Source organism: Felis catus, chromosome D2, assembly GCF_018350175.1.
Source record: "Felis catus isolate Fca126 chromosome D2, F.catus_Fca126_mat1.0, whole genome shotgun sequence".
NCBI lineage: Eukaryota > Metazoa > Chordata > Mammalia > Carnivora > Felidae > Felis > Felis catus.
The window spans coordinates 3,727,185-3,750,844 of NC_058378.1; the positions used below are offsets into that span (position 1 = coordinate 3,727,185).

A 23,660-nucleotide genomic window follows, 5' to 3' on the forward strand; every position below is an offset into this window, starting at 1 on the left:
GTTTTCATAGTCGCACCCAGGCTTGAATCGAGGTGGTGGCCAGGAGTACTGTCTCCTGTGAGGCTTGACTAGAGAAAGGACTGCTTCTGAACTCATGTGGTTGGTGGTAGAATTCAGTTGAGAGGGATGTTGGGCCGAGGGCCTCAGTTCCTTGCTGAGTGGTGGCAACATCACTCTCAGTTCCCTGTCCCCTTCATCCAATCCAGCGAGGGAGGGAGTCAAAGCCTACAATCTACAGTCTTATGTAATGGAATCACTTGGGTGACAAGTCATTTTCTTTGCCTTGTTCTGTTGATTCACATCCAGCCACAGCCTGGCTGTCGGGTGAGACAAAGGAAGGAATACCAGGGGGAGCGATCGTTGAGGTCCATTTTGGAGACGATCGTGTTTCCATGACTCTCTGATTTTAGTCCTTTCCAGGTGTTTGACTTCACAGCCACCATGGTCAATCACTAAGCAATGGGACAAACAGCAAATCATTTTAAAGTCTCCTTTATCATCTGAAATATCCTACGAAAGTGTCGTACAAAAGCCCCATCAAAACCAGCCTTTGTGTCACTTTGGTAAATGTCTCCTTTTTGTGGTAGACTATTACCGTCTCCATTCAAATTACCAGAGGCATCTTTATCTCACTAAACTGACACTGTGCCCACATGTACATAAATTGCTCATAGAATGTAATTGTTATCTCAGATATCTTATTTTATAAGTATCTGCCTCAGCAAATGTCTCCTTTTCTAACCTAAACATCTTCTTTTTTAATTAGTGGGAACATTTTTGGTTGGAGATGATAGAAATCCTAGATAAAAGACAATGTGTTTCAGTGGCTGAAATGATGAACTCACCTCATGTTAAGTATAGCAGCATTTAGAATACTAGTCCAAGGGATCTATTTCCAGCCTGTGGTTATTTCATTTGTGTTGGTATCGTGATCAACAAGAACCTTCTCACAGGGTAACATCAAAAAACATGAAAATTTTGGCAAACATTTTTTTCTAGCACTGAAAATAAAATTTCTGGGCAAGACTGCCATTGGTTTTACAGGAGACATGAACACTGAGCAAAGGAGAAAAAGTACCCTCAGTGGCCAGAGGTGGATAATGAGTCTATCCATACACCCTGGGGCCTGGGGAGACCTTACCCCAACCACTTATACGGGGTATGGAGGAGGTGTCGCTGTCCAAAGTGACATTTGGATACTGTAACAAAGGAAGGCGAGAACAAAATACATGTGTACATACATACTTTATCATTTTCATTAAAAGTTATATAGGTTAGTGTTTATTCTTTAGCAAAAAAAAAAAAAAAGTAGGTCTTGAACTTATAGTGAATATATATGGACCCCCATTAAGGGTTAAAGCGTCTGTAAAGGAGATCACTTTATTTACATTTAGGTCGCTTAACAGAGCATATGGACTAAAGGGGCAAAGAGCTCAGCAATCTGGACGTGTTTATAAAGGGTGGGATAGAATTAATTTTCCGGAATGTTCCAGGATTTGTTATCAAAGGGCTCAGTGACCGCACAGGGTAACCACACAGTGTAATCCAGATGAGAAGAATTGAGAGCATGGAGAGAAAAATAAGCAGGGATATTAGAAGAGTAAGTATCCTAAGAAGAAGTCATGTGGAACAAATGACAGCAGGGTTCGTCTTGTCAGCTGGAGGAAAGATGAGGAGGGTTACAGAAGTTGCGTGTATGAGGTAGATTGGCTAGACCACAGAAAGATTCAGAGATGCTGTCCAAACCTCTCAGTTGCCAATTTTTTTTTTTTAAATCTGTTGGATCTGGGTAGTATAAATACCTGTGTTTTATAAAAGCGAGATTATTTTCATTAACTTACGATTAAAGCTAGGATAGCCTAGTTAGAGTGACCGATATCGTAAAATAAAATGGAGAATTTGAGAATGAGATGTGTTGTTGGAAACATAGATTGGAAATTAAGTGAATAATCCCAATACTGAGGGCATCACATGGCTGTAGTTGAGCGAAATAAGTGAGTTCAAGAGAAAGGTGAGTTTTGTGACACCATCTGTTCACATACTCTTAGAACCGTTAGAGCTTCCCGGTCGAGCAAGAATAGGGGCTAGAAAGAGTCATCTGGAAGCTATTTGCTTAAGTTTGCTAACGTCAACAACACAAGAGCAACATTACACTTTAGCAAGTTGAGGGAGCAGATCGGAACCACTGGCTTTCAGTTCAGAAGGTACTGTAGAGAAACAAGTAGAGAGAATTTTGTAGGATGTTTGGCAGATAATAAAATAGTATCTGAAATTTAATTATATTTTTATTTTTATATTAATTATAATTTATTTAATTTTATTTAATTATAATTTATTTTTAAATTAAATTAAAAATAACGCAGGTGACATGGCATTCGTAACCGAGATCATTTGCATCATTTTGAACCCAGTTTCTTAGGGCTGGCGTCTCAATGTGGGACTACCGTGAAAACTTCAGAAAATGTACTACTCAAATAAACGCACAGACACACTTAAACTAACACATTGTATTATTGAATTCCAAACTCTGTCTTGACAAATGGACTTTAAAAAATGAATCATCTTCTAAAACCTGCAGACCCCCTCCGGTGAGCGAACTTGCTGCCAGAGGCACAACAGTTGGTGTCATTTCTGCAGCGGCCGTCAATCAGAGTATCGTGTACTCCATTGTCTCAGGAAACGAAGAGGGTGAGTGGATCCTCAGTCTCTGTTTTCGCCATAAACTAACAAACCGGGCTCTGAGATTCATTTCGGATTGAATTACTACTTACCCCATTTTTCTAATAAAATCCTCTCAACTTAAAAGTAATTGGTACATTTGGGGCGCCTGGGGGGGCTCAGTCGGTAAAGCGTCTGACTTCGGCTCAGGTCATGATCTCGCAGTTCGTGCGTTCAAGCCCCGCTTTGGGCTCAGAGCCTGGAGCCTGCTTTGGATTCTGTGCGCCTCTCTCTCTCTCTCTCTCTCTCTGCCCCTCCCCTGCTTGTGCTTCCTGTTGTCTCCCTGTTGTCCTGTTTTTCTCTTTTGATAAACTGGACGGCCAGGCATGTCGTAAGCGGTCAGGAAAGAGTCAATATACATGTAGCAAGTACATAAAGATTCAATATTGAATATTTATATGAATGAGTATAAATAAATGCCGTTAAGCAATTTTCAAGGAAATTCTAAGTGTTTCAATGACCAACCATTAACTAGAAATCACTCTCCCTGCAGCCAATGCTCACATCTTACTTTTCTTGCTGCCTTTCTTCTTTGTTCCCACTGTGCTGTTATGCCCCCTCCCTAAATATCACCAACGTCTAATGCCCCCTAGGATGTGGAGGACCATCCAAATCTACTGTGACTGATTGAGTGTGCAGTGCTTCCCAAATGTAATTGACTGATGAGACATTGATTTCCAGGAGAATCTCAAAGTAACTGGAAAATCAGGGTATTCACATAAGGATGCACTGATGATAATCTGAAGTTTGTGAAAGCCTCCTGTCACTTTCACGTATTACGTATTACATTTATTTATTTTTGAAAGACAGACTGTGAGTGGGGGAGGCTCAGAAAGAGAGGGAGACACAGAATCAGAAGCAAGTTCCAGGCTCTGAGCTGTCAGCACAGCACCCGATGCAGGGCTCGAACCCATGTACGGTGAGATCATGACCTGAGCCCAAGGCAGAGGCTTCACCGACAGAGCCACCCAGGCACCCCTCACGCATTACTCTTGTTACAAGAAGTGATTTAGGGGCGCCTGGGTGGCTCAGTTGGTTAAGCATCCGGCACTTGATTTCAGTTCAGGTCGTGATGTCACAGTTCATGAGATCGAGCCCTGCACTAGGCTCCGTGCTGACAGCATGGGTCCTGCCTGAGAGTTTCTCTCTCTCTCTCTCTCTCTCTCTCTGCCCCTCCCCCACTCCCTTTCTCAAAAATACACTTAAAAAAAAAAAAAGAAGTGCTTTTAAAATCACAGGGCTTTTAAAGCAACTTTTTAATTTTCCTCTTATAGTGTGAAGGAAATGATCAAGAAGCTGTGTTTTAACTGCAGGTCTGTTTGGAATCCACAACATCACGGGTGTTATCTATGTCAATGCCCCTCTGGATTACGAGACAAGAACGAGCTATGTGCTTCGCGTCCAGGCTGATTCCCTGGAAGTGGTCCTCGCCAATCTCCGAGTTCCTTCGAAAAGTGAGTCATGTGACTTCAGCACTTTTAAGAATTTTGGGGTGCTTCTGCTTGTTTCCTAATGAAATACTCGTGTCTGAAAGTTATCAGGGGAGAGCTTGGGAGACCATCAGCGCTTGGGGCTCACTCCACGTCCGCTTCAGCCGCTGAGGCAGGACAGCACAAGGAGCGATTTCGTACTCCTGAAATATCAAGGCAATAACATGCCGTCTCCAAATTTTGTATACGCTATTGTTAGAATCACCTTTATTCTCAGTCTCACTGTAAGACTGGCGAACTCTCTGGAATGTACTGTTAACGGGAGGGGATTGTTCGACATTCTCTCAATTGTGTGGCTTCTTGTACTTACGGGTTTTCTTAAGCGCAGAGGAAAATGTGGAAAATGCATCTTCAAACAGCGACTAACATATATTGTAAATTATGCATGGCGTGATATTTAACTCACATCCATTTCTAGGAGATGAAAATTATTATTCCTATTTTACAAAGACAAGATAAGAAAAGGTTAAGTGACTTTTTAAAAAATGACACTGTAGGTAAATGAAAACCTGGAGATTGAAGCTCACATCTTTTCACTCCAAAATCTTTCTCCCACACCTGTCTGTGGGATGCACAGGAGAGCAAGTAAAGCCAATTTGTGAAGGGACCCAGCAGAGGTTCTGGGAGATATTACTAATAACGAGAGAAAGGCTGGTCTTTTCCATCCACACAGTTAATACTCCTTTGTACTTCAGGGAGTTCATCTTTTTATAATCACACCAACTTTTTAACAGTATAGAAGACCAGAGAAAAATCTAATCTAACCATTGGTAGAACAGAGGCCCAGAGAGAGCATGAAATGGGACTCTGAAACAGTGACCTTTGGCTCCGGGTCCTTCCCATGCTGGTGCTCCTTCAATCAGCGTCCGTAGGCTCTTTCCATAATTTGGCTATTGTTGAAAGTGCTGCTATAAACACTGGGGTATGAGTGCTCCTATGCATCAGTACTCTGGTATCCCTTGGGTAAATTACAGAAAGAGCCTAAATGTCCATCAACTGATGAATGGATAAAGAAATTGTGGTTTATATACACAATGGAGTACTACGTGGCAATGAGAAAGAATGAAATACGGCCCTTTGTAGCAACGTGGATGGAACTGGAGAGTGTGATGCTAAGTGAAATAAGTCAGTCAGAGAAAGATACCATATGTTTTCACTCTTATGTGGATCCTGAGAAACTTAACAGAAGACCATGGGGGAGGGGAAGGGGAAAAAAAGAGAGGAAGGCAGGCAAACCATAAGAGACTCTTAAAACCTGAGAATAAACTGAGGGTTGATGGGGGGTGGAAGGGAGGGGAGGGTGGGTGATGGGCATTGAGGAGTGCACCTGTTGGGATGAGCACTGGGTGTTGTATGGAAACCAGTTTGACAATAAATTTCATATTAAAAAAAAAAAGGAAAAAAAATCAGCCTCTGTAGAAGGGGGAGCAGGGAAAAGGAAGAGTGAGTGAGAGGCCCCAGCAGAATGCAGGCGCCAGAGGGAGAGAGCTCCAGGCAGTGTGAGAAAGGAGACCAGGCGATGTGCCCTCGAATCTCCTCTTCCAGGTCAGTAGTGGATGGTCATGACAATAATGATTCCTGATCTAGGTAGAGAGCTGCACCTTGCTCGTAAGGGTACAACCAAGTCATTTGAAAAAAAAAATCACATTATACAGGGTGTACCTTTGGAATTAAAGGAATTAAGTTGTGTTCAGTGATTATTCATCACTTGCCTAATCAAATTGTTTAAAAATAGCAGGCCAGGGGCACTTGGGTGGCTCAGTCGGTTAAGCATCTGACCAGCTCAGGTCATGATCTCACTCTTTGTGAGTTTGAGCCCCTCCTGGGGCTCTGTGCTGAACTTGGAGCCTGGAGCCTGCTTCGGATTCTGTGTCTCCCTCTCTCTTTCTGACCCTCCCCTGCTTACAGTCTGTCTCTCTCTCTCTTTCAAAAATAAACACTAAAAAAATTTTACATAGCAGACCAGTTTCTTCAGCTTTTAAAATCTTTAAGCTGCAGGCAATTATATTTTTATAAAATATAGAGGAAGCTTCAAATTGTCAACTGAATTGTCTAAACCAGGAGTCAAAAAGTTAGAGTGGTTCTAAATTATATAATGTAAACTACCTTCTTGCAACTAAGAAAAATATGAAAGCTATTTGAAAACTGTATTTGCCATCTTTATTTGAAAAAAAAAGAAACAGATTTAGAAAGAAAAACCTAAATATATAGGTCGTCGAACTTGGCACTTTTCAAGAAGCAGCTCCAAATTCTCGGAATAAAGACAAAGCGATAACTTTTATGTGAGTGTGTTACAACTAGTTCTCGTTACTTTAATGTAAACCTAAGGCTAATAAAAATTTAGCTAATGTGCCCATTAGTGTTCTTACACGTGCCCAAGTTTGTCTGTAGAACTGAGACCAGTTATCAGGTTCCTGAATTAGCCTTCAGAAGTGAATGAAGTCTAAAAGCTAAATGTTAGTTTGTTTAATGCCTGATGCTTTTAGGATTGTTATTAACATTTCGTGACTGACCTCTGCCTCGTGAGTCTGTAATACAAACTCATATATTTAAATCACTGCTTCACTTATTAATGACTCTTAATGGCCTATAATCAACCTCTAGTTCATTAGCTATGCAAAAATAAGAATATTATGTAAATTAGGTTAATTAATTAATGGTCTAAAGGTTTATCCCTGCTTTAGAAGTAGCTGTCCCGTGGTCTTCAGCCATATGTCATATGAATAAAGTAATAAAGAAGGGAGATTTGATTCATTAAAGAAGTATTTTATCATAATTCCTTTACCAAGAATTTATTAATGAAATCATTTGCAAAGTAAGTTTTATAACTATGCTGTAACTGAACTTAATATTTAAATGCAATTTCATATTTAAAGTAGGACCATTTCAGAACTCATTTCATAATTTTGACCCTAGGAATACTGGAAACATGCTAATCTTTTACTGCAGACATTTCAAACATACGTAAAATTCCAGAGAGGATTATAATGACTCTCCAAGTGGCGACTACCCAAGTTCATTACCAAGTCCCCAGAAATGCTCTCACCCACTCCCTCCCTTATTATATTGAAGCAGGTCAGACACACAATATTTCATCTGCAAAATATCTCAATGTGTGTCTCTTAAAAATAAGGACCCCAAACTTAACCATAATACCATTATTACTCCCCCCAAATTAATAAAATCCCTCCATATCATTGAATATCCAGTCAATATTCATATTAAAAAATTAGATCCATCTATTATGATTGGTTGAAAAGGGTTTTAAGTGTCTCTGTTAAACTATAGGCTTCACCACCACCACCTGATTTGACTCCCTCTGATGTTGATTTGTTCAAGATTTCGGGGGCGCCTGGGCAGCTCAGTGAGTTGAGTGTCAGACTTCAGCTCAGGTCATGATCTCATGGCTCGTGAGTTAGAGCCCCATGTCAGGCTCTGCTCTGACAGCAGGGATCCTGCTTGGGATTCTGTCTCTCTCCCAATCTCTCTGCCCTCCTTGGCTCATGCTGTCTCTCTATCAAAATAAATAAACATTCAAAGGAAAAGAAACCAGATTTCTGAAGAGTGGGTTTCAACTATTGAACCTTCAAGGGGCCACTTCAGATCTTGTTCTGTCTCCTTTATATCCTGTAAAATGGTTGTGAGAGCTAGAGGCCCTGTTTGATTAACTGTTTTCTGGGTTTTTTGGTTTGTTTTTGTTTTTTGTTTTTTGTTTTTTGTTTTTTTTTTTTTTGGTTTTTAACAAATAAATTGTAGGCGATATTCACTGCTTCCTTAAAGAGGCACAGCAGTCCCTGTGACTCTCCTGATGGTTACAACCCCGACAGTCATTTCCTATCCATTCCTTCCTTCCATTTCTTCTGCATTTATTAGCCAGATATTTCCATAAAGAGAAACTTCTCCATATCAAATATTTAATCACCCCAACATCCTCCTCCTGTAGGAAAGACAGGGAAAAAAAATGTTTGATTCTTCCCTTTTATTTCTTGGTTTTCAAAATAATGCACTGATTCACTCTCCTACTCCAAATGTGACCGCTGCAATAACAAATGTTTTGGGTTTTATGGGCCATATGGTCTCTGTTGAACTACTCAGTTCTGTTGCAGCTTGAAAGAAGGGAGAGACAGTATGTAAACAAAATGGCGGCTGTACTCCAACAAAATTCTACCTGTCCAACCAGGCTGTGGCTGGACTTGACCTTTGTTGTGACTCTTACTTTTACTTTACATAATCCAGTTGGCCTTCCCCTCTTCTGTCTGTTTAACTCCTCCTGTGAGCAATGCTTCTGTTTCATCCACTTCCTTTTCCCACATTTCTAATCTGAAGAAATACTGTTTTATCCCTGTTAATAAGATAATCAGTCATTGAACTGTCTACAGTTTATCCTGTAATAGACTCCTCAGAGTAAGATTATAAGAACGGCATTTCCTATATCTTTGTGCATTAATGACAGTTTATCTATGGACCTGGAAATTGAATGTAATTTGATTAGATATAAAAGCCTCAAATCGTATTCTCTTCATTGGTCTTAAATATTTCACTCTGGATTTTTCTTCCATGGAGTATTACTGTCAAAAAGAATAATGACAAACTTTTTTTTTTTTCCCAAGTGAGTGTTTGTCTTATTTCTGAATTTCCAAGGAATTTACTCTTTTTCTTTAAAGTTCAGTAGTTTTATTGGAATGTGTCTTGCAATTGGCTATTCTGAGTCATTTTCTACATATATACATAGCATATGCATTCAACTCTTATTTCAGAAAACATTTCAATTCTAATTTTTAAAATATTTTTGTTTCACTAACTCGGTTTTCATCATAGGAGACCCCTACTATATAAATGATGAATATTCTCCTACCTTTTATATCCCTTTATCTCATATCTCATTAATATCTCTCTTAATTACATTTAAATATTTTTAAGATTTTAATTTGAGTTTTTCTAAATTCTGATACACATTTTTCTTTCACGGTTTCTCTTTTTTCCTAAATAATTTTAGTTTGTTTCAACATACTACAGTACAGCTTGAATATTTTTTCAAACGCCTTGATGTTTTAAAAGCTATTATTTTGCTCACTGTTCTTTTTTTCCTTGTGGGCTTTAAACATAGCCTTTTTCAAGTTTTCATGTTTAAGTGAAATTAGATTCTCCATACTTTTAAAAGAGGTAAATGGGCTAAGATAGCTTTACTAGCTCTAGAATATTATTTCAGATATTTTCACAAAGTGATGAAGAAAACATTATCCTGCTACTTTTAGAAATCTGCTTGCCTTTTCTGTTTGTTTGTTTTTTTAATGTTGATTATTTTTGAGAGAGAGAGTGTAAGCCAGGGAGTGGCAGAGGATCCAAAGTGGGCACCAAGCTGTCAGCACGGAGCCCAATTCGGGGCTCAAACTCTCCACCATGAGATCGTGAGCTGAGCCCAAGAAGTTGGAGGTGTAACCGGCTGAGCCGCCCAGGCCCCCTTAGACACCTGCTTGCTTTTATCTGCACTCCCACATTCACTGAAGAAACTTTCTCTCTCTTTTTTTTCCCCTCTTTTGCCCTCATTGTCGCCGCCCTGCTCAGTTTCTATTTTGCTCTCAGTGTTTTCTCCTTTCTCGTCAGCGTGGAGGTTGCCCCTTTGCTTTTATGTTGCTGTAGTCACCTTTCCATTTCACTGGCTCCCATGACGGCAGAAATGCTTGGCCTTCCCTCCACCTCCTTAAAAACAGGTGCCGTTTTCACACTTGCTGATAAGGCAGAGAACTTGATAATGCGGAGAGCTGTTTTGTCTGCTCATCTTCTGTGGTTTGGAGCTTAGCTTGTTGCCATATTTAGCTGGGGATATTATCTGTTTGTGGTGTGATTGCTAGGATATTACTCTAATTACATAAACGTGAAGGTGAGGAGACTTGGTGTAGGAGGACTCCCACAAAAACAACTCTCCACGTTAATAATTTAGTTCCATGGCTGTTGATACAGAGACTCCTGGGTCAGCATGAAAGTACCTCGGTGCTCAGCATGAAAGTACCAACTGGAGGATCAGCATAGAGGTCGGCATACAGTGCGGGTCCCAGAGCTCCAGACCCCACAGGCAGGTGCAAGGCCAGGGAAGAGGGCACTGGGTGGCGGGCATGGCGGGGAAGCAACAGGAGCTCGGAGATGCAGCCACTTTTATAGCAAACAACAGCCGTCTTCCTAGAAAGGGGGACCAGGGAAATTGCTGGACCATGCAACGCATGTCTGCAAGACAGCATCTCACTTCTCAGAATTGCCAGCCGCATAAAGAGTTCTGTGCCCCAGTGGGGGAAAAAGCCCGGGGCATCACAGTGTTGGCACAATCAGCATGACACGTGGGGACTGAAGACCCTCCCCCCCCCCCGCCCCTTCCCGCCCAGGGAATTCTGTCCCCAGGACTTGACCATCCAAATCCCGATCTGTTTTTAATGAGGCATGATTCAGGAGGATTCAAATATTACATTTCACCTTAATCATCTTCTTCAGATCCCTAAATGCACATTTTAATCCAAGGATATTTGAAATGATTGTTGAATCAGTGGAATTGTTTCACAGTCGATGGGTTTTGGAGAATGAGAGCTCTGGGACCCTCTGCAGCTTTCATACTGTGCTAGCTGATACCCAGTTTAGGATTCAGTTTTTACTCACATGCTTTTGATTTCCCATATAGGACTTCTAGATATATTTTCCTTTTCTTAACTGCTTTTATCATTAAACCCCACTAATTATACTGGGAAGTTGTAATAAATATATGATCAAATGAATGATGTATAGAAGAATCCAAATTAACAGAAAGCATTTTTAAAGAGCAAATTTTCCAAGAACGGAAAAATAAACATGAAGAGAAAGGGTCTAGTTCATTAGCTTACTGCTAAAGTAAAAGTAGGTGAAACAAATTGTATCCCAATAAGCCACGAATATGATAGGTTCCTCCCTTTTTCCCACAACTTCCTATTCAACAAACTGTGGGATTAACGTATCACTGACTAGTCCAGGGCGTAGAGAGAATTGTTTGTCTTTGAGGGCTAGGCCATCCCACTGCCTTGATGGTGATTATTAGTATTTATAATACGCCAGGCATTATAATAGGGTTTTAGGGCACAGAGATATTGAAATGAAGTTGCTATTTCCAAAATCCTTTTTCCCATTGCCAGACAGACACATCACAACCAGCACCATGCAATGACTACACTATTAGGGATCCAGTGGCTGCTGGGGATCCCAGCACAACGTAGCACAAAAGAATGAACAGCTAATGTGTGGGATAATCGAGAAGTCTTTTCAGAGGGATTGATCTGTGAGCTGTATCCTAAAGAATGAGCAGAAGAGATTTGAAAGGATACCTGCAAACACTACTAGTGAGCATGTATTAGAAATGATGACGGAGAGCCTGGGTGGCTCAGCTGGTTGAGCGTAGGACTCTTGGTTTCTGATCGTCTCATGAGCTCACAGTCCAGGAGATCAAGCCCCGCCTTGGGCTCTGTGCCCACAGCGTGGAGCCTGCTTGGGCTCCCTCTCTCGCTGCCCCTCCCCTGCTGGTGCTCTTGCTTCCTCTCTGTCTCTCAAAATAAATAAACTTAAGGAAAAAGAAATAAAGAAATGAAAAGAAGATAACTCTTAAATTGGAAGTTTAGAAAACAGTACCAACAGTACTGAGCCTGGGTGGCTCAGTCAGTTGAGCATCCGACTTCGGCTCAGGTCATGATCTCATGGTCCGTGAGTTCAAGCCCTGCATCGGGCTCTGCGCTGACAGTTCAGAGCCTGGATCCTGCTTTGCATTCTGTGTCTCCTTCTGTCTGCCCCCCTCTCCTCTGAAAAATAAATAAAGCATTATTATTTTTTTTAAGTACCAAGATATAATTGACCTAAAATGACCAAGAGACGTGCAGGAAATAGATACAGATTGTCAAAGATATTTAAGATAAAAGCAAACAGATCAGTAGTTTACCACTCTATAAACCCTTACTCCCAAGGAGAATAAAAATGATCAAGTGAACGGGGAGTTAGAAAGGACTTTATCTGAAATATTCCTTTGGGGGGAAAAGGTTGTAAAATTGTGTTTGCGTGCCGTTCCCAATACATCCATCCCCAGAAAAGGGGATGTGAGAGTAGGAAGTCTTCGAACTCAAGTGTATAACGTTAGTGACGAGGAAGAACACGAGTCCATGTCCCAGAGCTGTCAGCAAGGGACTGGAGTGCCCACAGCTATGAGGACAGCTGGCAGGGTAGAGGTGTGGCCACATGAGGACAAGCCCATGCTTGTGGGATGACACAGGCAGAGAACCAGTGAATGTGGTCCAGATCTGGGACACCGACGAACGCTAGCTTTTGTCGAAGTGCAGAACAATCACCTGGACGACGGCAAAAAGCAAAAAGCAGAATGTGGAAATGGACTGCTGCCTCCGTCTAAAGGGACGAGACAGAGCCAACTGAAATGCACGTCCCAACCCCGGGTGCTGCAGAGGGCACGCCTGTGCTCAGAGCACCCGGCCACCACGTCTGCTTGAAACACAGGTCCGGCCTCAGGGGGAACCTTCCTGCCTTCCTGCCTCCCTCACCAACCCTTCCTGCCTCCCTCACCAACCTTTCCTCCTCAGCCGCCAGGGCCGGAGTGTTATGACACAGCAGCCAGGGAACGGTGACGAGGCTGATTAGTAAGGAAAAAAGAAGTCTCTTGGGGCACCTGGGTGGCTCAGTGGGATGAGCGCCTGACTTTTGATTTCAGCTCAGGTCGGATCTCATGGTTTGTGAGTTTGAGACCTGCATCGGGTTTAGCACTGTCAGTGTGGAGCCTGCTTGGGATTCTCTCCCTCTCTCTTTGTCCCTCCACTTTCTTTCTCTCTCTCTCTCTCTCTCTCTCTCTCTCTCTCTCTCTCTCTAATTAAATAAATACATAAGCTTAAAAAAATAATAATTTAAAAAGAAGTCTCTTACAACCTCTTCCCCAAAGACAGGAGACTCTCCAGGATCATATCTCAACTGGGGAGGAAGAAAATTTTACCTTTAAATTAAATTTGAAGTATTGAGGGGCGCCTGGGTGGCGCAGTCGGTTAAGCGTCCGACTTCAGCCAGGTCACGATCTCGCGGTCCGTGAGTTGGAGCCCCGCGTCAGGCTCTGGGCTGATGGCTCGGAGCCTGGAGCCTGTTTCCGATTCTGTGTCTCCCTCTCTCTCTGCCCCTCCCCCGTTCATGCTCTGTCTCTCTCTGTCCCAAAAATAAATAAAAAAAACGTTGAAAAAACATTTAAAAAAAAATAAATTTGAAGTATTGATTAATATATTGAACTAGGTTACTTTTTTTAATGTTTATTTATTTTTGAGAGATGGAGACAGAGCCCGAGCAGGGAAGAGGCAGAGAGAGAGGGAGACACAGAATCTGAAGCAGGCTCTAGGCTCCAAGCTGTCAGCACAGAGCCTGATGTGGGGCTCGAACTCATGAACCATGAGATCATGACCTGAGCGAAGTCAGATGCTTAACCGACTGAGCCACCCAGGTGCCCCTGAACTAGATTATTTTTAACTTAACCATGATTATAGTACTTTTTTTTTAATTTAATTTTTTATTTTTTTAAATTTACATCCAAATTAGTTAGCATATAGTGCAACAATGATTTCAGGAGTAGATTCCTTAGTGCCCCTTACCCGTTTATCCCATCCCCCCTCCCACAACCCCTCCTGTATAGTACTTTGTATTAACTAAAAATGTTTGCTTTTTTTTAGCATCAGGAGTAGCCTGAGCTTTTGTTCAGCTGCAGGAAAAAGGCTGCCCCAAAATCAGTAGGATGAAAGGAAGAGAAGAAAAGACAAAATAGACTTTTATAGTTGTATTCTTTATGTCCACGTGAAGCGCACCATTTCAGCATGGCTGGAGAACAGAATATAGTTTAAACATTTTTAAAATCGTTTTTGAACGTTTATTTATTTTTGAGAGACACAGAGGACAAGCAGGGGAGGGGTAGAGAGAGAGGGAGACACAGAATCCGAAGGAGGCTCCAGGCTCTGAGCTGTCAGCACAGAGCCCAATGCGGGGCTCGAACTCACAGAGTGTGAGATCAGACCTGAGCCAAAGTCAGACGCTTGACCGCCTGAGCCACCCAGATGCCCTTAAGCATTTTTAATGAATTTAAACTACTGGAGGATAGGGATTTTTGTCTGATTATCGCAACATTCCAGGAGCCTAAAGGCATAGCAGAAAAATATAGTCAGTAAAGTTTTACCCAGTAAATGAGCAAGTCTGGAAAAAGAAGGCTGGATTATGAAGGGATTTGGCTGTCAGGCTAATGGTATGCACCCGTACAGCCCACCCATTATCCCCATTTAGTTCTCTTCTGCTGGCCCCATTCTCTCAGGTATCCATATTTTCCTGCTTGCCTCTCGTATTGAGCATTATTTTTGTTCAAATAAGCGTCCTCATTTCATGAAAGAAAGACAATCATGAAGGTATTCATGTTTTTCATGTTATTTCAAAATTCTGATCCCCCTTTTGTGCCTACGTTCTCCGTCTCCACAGACCAGCTCAGTCTCTCCTGTCTTTTCAGGATGGAACGTCACTGTTCCCAGAGAGACCCCGAGGGTCCTGTGTCCAGAACACATTCCACGGACACTTATGTCAGTATTCCTGCCATAAGTCATCGCCATGTGTTCATCCTGATGTAGAGAAAGAACTCTAATATGCACCTTTATAACTAGCTCCTGATAGTTTGATTTGTGGGATTCCACAACTGAAATGCAATTTTTCTTTTATGGTAAAGTTATAATTATCTTTAAGTGTGGAAGAAAAAAAAACAGCTTTTTATAAATGTAGCCTTGTGTTGTGATTCAATAGCTGGCCTTTCAATCAGGAATAAATGACAGGACAATTAAGATAAACCTTAAATGGGTGATAAAACAACTCAAATGCTATTGATTTCATTTTATAGTTTTGCTTCAGGGTACATGCTTGTAATACATTTCATTTCCTTGGCTTTTCTGGTTCTAAACAGAAGGTCTGTGACAAGTAATGCTAATGACTCTTTACCCGTGATTGACCGACTCACAAAGCATTCCTCGTGCAAGTTGGGTGACAACATCGTAGCATCTCACACGTTATTTTCAGTCCTGAAATCCCAGATATGTTCCAGGTCTTATACTTGTTCAATAAATATATAACCATGAGTTTAGAAACTATATTCATATACTTTACTAATTTCAAACTTGGAGATTACATTATGAAAACTAATACCGTTATATCCTTTATTGTATTTTTGTCGCTAACATTCTAGGTATCTTCTATAAACACACAGTTAAAACAATTACATTCTAATGAAACAAAACTTTATCTGTCCAAGAAAACAACTGAATAGTGCAAAACATCTTTGCTTGGAAAAACAATTTTAAAAATTCTTATGAAATTTTATTAATACATTTTGGAAACCAAGTGCATTCACACAATATTCTTCCATTGACCCCAAAAGTTATTTGTTGAACCCATGACAAAGATTGTTATCAACCCTTCTAAATAGAGTGCAGATTATAATACATGTTTCTTCACATGTATTATGAAGAAAAAGCCCTGTTTCATGAGGAAATCATTTTATATCCCTTCCTTGGTCAAATAAAACTAAAATACTTAAAAGGTTTAGGAATGAATAAAATTGTTCTCCTTAACTTATACCTAAGATTAAGCCCCAGGGCCTAAAAACAGGTGATACAATTTCTTTATTCTTGGGGACTTCTATTTAATTAATATAGTTAATAATTTAATTTTTTCCTTGCCCTTTCAAGCAGAATTTAAATTGAGTTTTGAATGGAGCCCATTTAGTGATTCACAAATATTTTTGCAAACTTGAATTCTGTTTCTGAGAGCAACAATCATTCCATTAATAATAAAGCCCCAAACTATGCAATGGAAACTCTATACCTTTTGCTTCAAAAAACTCCCGTTTCAATTAGAGGCAAACTAAGCTCCGGCAAATGCTCATGAAACTATGCACAGCAGAAGTGAGATCTGTTAAATCGTAGATATTACAGAAATAGCAGCATTTCCAGAAATGGAAAACAGAAACAACTCTCTGGATAACATAAGCATAAAATTTATCTTGCCTATTACAAGTACAGGGGAAATTATCAGAATTTTTGTGTTGAATACCTTGATTCCTCATATTGTTGATGAGTACATCCATTGGCCCTCTACCCACTGTTGTTACACGACCAAGGTCCGCTATTCTCTGTAGAGTAAGGCAGCACAAGTCTTTTTCCTATTTTGCTAAAGATTTGGATAGCTATTACATCATTGTATTTATTTTTATCCCTTATAACAAATAGAAAGTGAACGTTCTTTTCTCTTACTGACATGTTCTACTTTGACCAGTCTTAACAAGCTGACAAACTTACTGATAGGTTATTTTTAGAAAGAAAAACAGTTGCCCACTAACTAGACAAAAATAAATTTCAGCATTATGTTTAAATAGTAAAAAGTATGGGGGAAAGTGCCATGCAGAAGGAACATAAGGAGGGTGAACTTTCGGAAGTTTTCATTGTCTCTCCTTGAAGGGGTTCTCCATACTGCTTAGCATGTCCTAGGTCACTGAATTCTTAATTTCCATATTGACTGAGTTCTTCCCCCTTTCTCTCAAGGAATTGCTACACCTTGTGGTTTTCGGTTACACCGTTCCCTGGTCCAAAATGTACTTCTGTCGTTGTTTTCTGGACCTAATCATTTTACAAGGCTCATTTTACAGCTCTTCTCATGTTTTACCTTTCCTTAATCATCCAGGGCCCCTATCAAGTGAGGGACAAATACATCCGGACTGTCAGTTTTCAAAGGCAAGGATGTGATATCCTGGTGCCTCAGTTTCCATCACAGAGACAACTCCGAGAATATAAAGTTTGAGATGGATCCTAGATAAAGTTTGAGACGGATCCTAAAGGAGACAATAGTATGGATGACATTCTGGAGGAGATCAATTTCAGGGGAAAACAGTGAATACTTTTTTGTGCAATGGAGAATTTGCCTGGTTAACTATATTTGATGCCATGTACTAACATTTTCTATCGGAAAAACCACTCTTGTGTTTTCTATTGCTCTACTCAACTTTGCCTTGTTGACATCTATTATTTATATTAACAACAATATTGTACTTAACTCTTAGATCTTGTTATGACTGACTTTGGCCAACATTTATGTCATTCTTACCTGGAATAACTAATAGAGCCATAATATTATTATTATTCTCAGTGATTGTGACTTGTCAAGCATATGAAGTGATAATAAAATACTAGATATATGGCAAAATAACAGAATATAGTGCATTCCAAAATAAAAGCTGTGAATTCAGGTACAGTATGGGCTGTAGAATACTATGCTATTTTTATCCTGAAATCAGGTGTCACTTACCTTCGATTACATGACATGGATTGGTAAGTTTTTGTGGTTCCTCTTGTAATTATATTATTCTTTGACTGACACTAGTGTCTATAATTAGAATTACGTAGTCAAGGCAATTTATATTAAAGACATGAAAATTTGGCCTATAATTCTTATTTCACTATACAGGAAAGATGTGTACCTTATTTTTAAGAATGATATCCTAATTTGTGCTAATAGACACATCAAGAGATATGTAAGAACAAAGGAAGCCAAGAAATTATATATGTGGCGGGGGGGAGTGTGTGGGTATAGTTATATACCTAAATATGATATACACTTTCACAGTTATATATGTATATAATGATATATATTATATAAATACACACACACACACATATATATATTTTCAAACACACTAATACATTTTAAGTTCTTGTTTTACTTACAGCAGCTATGATCCTTTTGTTTTCTGAAACACATCTAATATGATTAGGTTTCCTGTCACATGGCCCCAGAAATATTATCTAATGTTAGAGGGATCATGATAAAACCGTACATTAAACAACTATGTTGAGTACTTGAAAGGCATAAGCGTTTTTTCTAAATGCTGTAAGGGGATAAGTGCCTATAAAGGGAGATCATGGTCTTCAAAGGGTCTCCATTCCCGTGGAGAAACCATGTTGTGCAAGTATAAAAATAAGTAGTAGCACCAAGAAAGTATGTGGCCAATTAATGTGAGAGAGGCATAGACATCCATGGTTTGAGTTTAAACAGAACAAATCACTGTGGTAGACTAAATGGTTTATAGATTAAGCTGGGAAATGAAAGATTTAGCTAAAGCAATACCTGGTTTTGTCTGCTAATCCATTCTGTTAGGGTAAGTGGAGAAAAGGAAGGACAGAGGACTGAGAGAGGAAATTGGAAGGAAAAGCTGGGGGAAGGGACTTACAAGGTGAGTCCAGAGGACAGTGACCAGCATAGTGGTAGCAGAGAGTTAATGAGAAGAGAAATGGGAAGCAGGAATGTATAGGAAAAATCAGAAAGCCGTGTTCAAAATATGCCAGTCTAGGAGTACTGGGGCAGGGCCGGGGGTGGGGGGGGCGGCCCTCAGTCATTTAAGCCTCTGACTTTGGCTCAGGCCATGATCTCGCGGTTCGTGAGTTCAAGCCCCTCGTTGGGCTATGTGCTGACAGCTCAGAGCCTGGAGCCTGCTTTGGATTCTGTGTCTCCCTCTCTCTCTGCCCCTCCCCAGCTCATGATCTGTCTCTCTCTCTGTCTCTCAAAAATGAATAAATGTTACAAAAAAAAATTAAAGGTACATGTATAAATATACAGAAGAAGATTTATTATAAGGGGTTGGCTCACATGATCTTGGAGACTGAGAAGCCCCATGATCAGCTGTGTGCAGGCTGGAGGCCTAGGAGAGCTGGTGGTGTGGTTCCAGTCCAAACCCAAAGGCCCGAGAACCAACAGAGCTAATGATAAAGGTGTAAGCTGCAGTGTGAGTCTGGAGATCTAAGGACCAGGAGAACCAATGTCTGAAGAAGAAGGATGATCCAGCTCAAGCATAGAGCAACTTCATCCTTCCTCCATCTTTTTCTACTGTTCAGCCTCAGCAGGTTGGATCATGTCCACCTGCATTGGGGAGGGTGATCTCCTGTACCTGGTCTGCTGGTTCAAATCTCAAAACATCCTCACAGATGCACTCAGAAAGAATGTGTTACCAGCTATCTGGGCTTCTCTTAGTTTAGTCAAGTTTGACACATAAAATTAATGCTCACCAGTCAGCGAGTTGGGGAAAATGTAGGGCATATGTAAGAGAGAAGTTGATAGAGGGTGCCTGGGTGGCTCAGTTGGTTGGGCATCCAACTTCAGCTCAGGTCATGATCTCACAGTCTGTGAGTTCCAGCCCCATGTCGGTCTCTGTGTTGACAGCTCAGAGCCTGGAGCCTGCTTCAGATTCTGTGTCTCCCTCTCTCTCTCTGCCCCTCCCCTGCTCATGCTCTGTCTCTCTCTGTCTCAAAAATAAATAAAAACATACAAAAATTTTTTTAATAAAAAAAAAAGAGAGAAGTTGATAGGACTTGATGACTGACCATAAATAGAAAGAAAAAAATCAAGGATCATTTTATATTTTTGATCCTGGGCAACATAAATTATATCTAGAAAGTAGTTGGAAATAAGAAACTGAACTTCTGAAGGATGTTCAAGACTTGGCTTATAGATTTTGGAAGATGTCATATAGAATGGGTTACTTAGGCCAAGGGTTATTATGCCAAGGATCACTGGCATCACATGGTATAAATGTTAATGAGGTTTAACTGGGAAAATCAGGCAGAAAGGGATCAAAGAGAAAAAGCCATCTGTCTACCTTCTGTAACCCTCAGAAAGAACTTTAGTCCGCACATACTTGAACACACCATAAAAGGAGCTAAAATCAGTGGACTCACAATGGTCTGGTTCTCCATATTTGAAGAGAACTTAAAAAATGAGGATAAGGAAAAATTCATTGACCACTTTACAGTGGAGCTTCCTGGTCAAGGAAATAAGCCTCAACACAAGGGGGCTGATGAAGCCAACCAGCCTGTACCAGGGAGAGGCAGTCAGGATCCATTAAAGCATCCCAGAGCCAATGACCTTGTTACTTATTAATCTGCCAGAAGAGGAGAACTGATGAGCCCTCAGGGCCCTCTGACCTTGTCTCTGTGAGGGACAGGCAGGAGAGAAGAGCAGCAAAAGACTAAATTTGAGGGAAGCCCTTCATTTAGTGAATGAGAGAAAAGAACAGCCAATTGAAGAGGCCAAGAAAAGAGGAGTAAAATTTGTGTAGTAATGGCCTGTTATCCAAAGGACAGAAGGATGGTAAAAACATCAAACTTCACAGATATTCAAGAAAATTTGAAGCTGAAGAAATTACGATGGATGGCACTTAGCTGACCCACGCAGATACTGTGGTTCATGTCCAATACATAGAGAAGACTTGTTCATGGAAGAAGACAGGGAAATCATAGTAGACTAAGGATTTCTTGGTTTTATCAGCACAATAGACACAATTCATGTGTTCAACAGTCCCTGATTTTATTAATTTTATATATTTATGAGCATGCCTTTCAGTTTAATTTATGTATTATGTGTATTAAAAAGCCAATGTTGGGGCGCCTGGGTGGCGCAGTCGGTTAAGTGTCCGACTTCAGCCAGGTCACGATCTCGCGGTCCGTGAGTTTAAATATAATCTGTCTTTCTTCTTCATCATACTCAAAATGCAAGTCTAGTAGTCCATTTTCTTCCAAAGCTAATTCATTCTTTATCCCCAGGAACTTTTGTAAGTTCAGTTAATCAATCTTGTCCCTTCTCAGTCTTCATATCTTATACCTAATTAGTCCCCTACATAACATATTAAAAATAATTATAGACAAACAATTCAAAGGAAATCATTATTTTCAGTGTTGTCACTTTTAATTTTTAAAGTCTGTTCCAGTTAGTAATTTACAACATATGCTTGCTTCAAGATTCCGTAATAGATATTCCTATATGTATGTTTTATTAAAATGCACAAGTCAGTTAGATACTCTAACCTGTCCAGGAGCTTAATTACACTTATGAAAGATTCATATTAGCTGATATTCCATAAATGCTGAGATCTGCATGAAACTAAAACATCAGAGGCAAAGAGGAATTCTGTAAAAAATATTTCTTAAGGAAAATGTTATAACTCATAATTTACCAATGAAACCATTCAAAATCCAGATTACTTTGGGGTGCCTGGGTGGTTCAGTCAGTTGAGTGTCTGACTTTGGCTCAGATCACGATTTCATCATCAGTTTGTGAGTTTGATCCCCCAGTCAGGCTCTCTGCTGTCAGCCCAGAGCCCGCTTCAGATCCTCTGTCCTTCTCCTCTCGTGGACTCTCTCTTTTTCTCAAAAATAAATAAATGCACAAAAAATAGCCTTAACAGAACAGCAGACAAAAGAAAGATTCCTAAAAATCTAAAAGAATGAATTGTTTAAGGTCCCTAACTTTGTTATCAGACAGGCCTGAGTTCCATACACATCTCTGATCTTTACTAATATCTTTAAACTTTAGAATCTTCAACACAATATCAGAATAAATATGTCTATTCCTTCTAAGCTGTTCGAGAATTTTAAACAAAATGATGTCTACAAAGTACTTAACTTCTTAGAACATGGGAGACACCCGGTGGAAAAATCCATAGCAATTATTATCTCTATTGTTTTTATTATTGTCACTAGCTATGATATGTTTGAGTGACACTTAAACATTAGTAATAGCATGCTGAAAGTGCTTCGTCTTCTTTTATAGATCATTGTATATAGAAACTCCACATTTCTCTGTAAGTTCTCCATGTAACCAGTGGTTGTAGGTTGTGACATATTAGAAATGTAGTCAGGCCATCTTTTGGCATTTTTAGATTTGAATACTCTTATCTTGATAGATAAATTGATAATGTATGTACAAAAAACTAAAACTGTCAACATTTTCCCAAAAAGACTGGTGGAATTAATGCCTTTTGGTAACTTGAAAGAAAAGATCCAAACGTTTTGTTTAGGTAGGAAGTTATAGTCCCCATTCTCTGAGGTAGACTAAGTTTTTCCCACCAAATGTACCTGGGATGCTTCTTTGGTTAGAAGCAACAGGGACCTCCTCTGACTGACTTATACTTAAAGGAACTTACCAGAAGAGTACTTGGTGGCTTGCATAATCATTGGAGAATCTGGATAGGATCCAAGGAAGGACAAAATACAAGATACGCTTTGGCAATTTTGGTCAGAAACTCAGAGCACTGCTTTTTTGGACACCTTGGATCAGGAATCAAGCAAATGGCAGTCAGCTCAAAGGAAAGAATCTGATGAATCTGGGTTGAGACAGGTACCTTTGAACATGGGTGGGGTGCAGAGCACTGAACAAGGCACAAGGCATATGGAGCTATAGTAACTCGAGGGCAAAAAGATGGAGTTCTACGTCTAAAATAAGGGAGAAAGGGATGTTGAGCAGATATATATATATTAAAAAAATCTACTTTACTTTTTCAAATATCAATTTAGGACCAAAATGAGATTGAGTGAGATGCTTAGGTAGGCAGTGTGGGAACAGTCACATATTATTTGAAAGTTATAGCGCTAGATTTCACTTTCTGTCATAATGAAAATCTAATTTTCATTTTTACTGGGACTGATGCTTGAAAGTTTAAGTAGCTGATTACTTGAACTTTTGAAAGTTTACAAGTTTATGTTGCTTCAAAACATTATGTTTTCCTCTTAGAAGTTTTGGAAGAGATTAAAGATAATGCTTGCATTTAATGACATATTGCAGGAACTGTGAACCCCTATTTGACAAGTATTCATTAAGTACTTTCTAAGGACTAAAATTAGCTTGTTCATTGCACTAAATAGTTGTTGTTAAATTGCTTCTAAAATTTCTGCGACATCCTGATTATTAATATGTTGTGTACCAGATGACTAATGAGTGAAGCCAAGATCTACGGATAAAGAGTAATTAGATTATGTTTTGCAAGGTCACCTTCCTCTTTGCTCTTTTGTTAAGTGTTCACAAGTAAATCAAAAATGCCTGGGGAAATACCATCTCAGAGACAAACAAGCAAACAAGTAAACAAATTCATTTTATTTTAAGGGGAGAATATATGCTTGATCAGCATCTGCCAGAGCCTGTCGGTGCAGAAAGAGTAGAGATGCACACGGTTTCTCTACAGGGTCCTCAGATAGAAGACATGCCCTTTGGGGAAGGGCACACAAAGGAACCAATGAAGTTTATTTCAAGACTTTTCATCTCCGTGAATATTATGCTGTTCATAATTTGTTTTCCCTTTCCCCTTTCAACATATCGAACCTTAACTTTCTCTTAATTATAAAAGTGTTATCATGCCATAAAATGAGGGAAAATATATAAAGAAGAAAATAATCTATGATGCTACACTTCTGAATCTTTATAAATTTGCATATTTTCTCTCAGTCATTTTTCTTGTAGTTACACACACACACATACACACACACACAGAAATTTTGATCATGCATTCTCTGTTTAGAATCTCTAGCTTTGTATTGCCACTTAGTGTTATATCAAAAATATTTT

The 23,660-nt window shown here is 39.9% G+C and overlaps 1 protein-coding gene across 8 annotated transcripts in view; it reads left to right on the top strand.

Moving 5' to 3' along the window:
- Positions 1 to 23,660, top strand: part of PCDH15 (protocadherin related 15) — a 1,549,353-nt gene that overhangs the window by 1,403,042 nt on the left and 122,651 nt on the right. For all 8 annotated transcript variants that reach the window (XM_045040943.1, XM_045040941.1, XM_045040940.1 and 5 more), the window contains 2 exons: positions 2,579 to 2,688; positions 4,032 to 4,172. In XM_045040943.1, the coding sequence (XP_044896878.1) occupies positions 2,579 to 2,688; positions 4,032 to 4,172 (251 nt within the window). The remainder of the gene's footprint in view (positions 1 to 2,578; positions 2,689 to 4,031; positions 4,173 to 23,660) is intronic.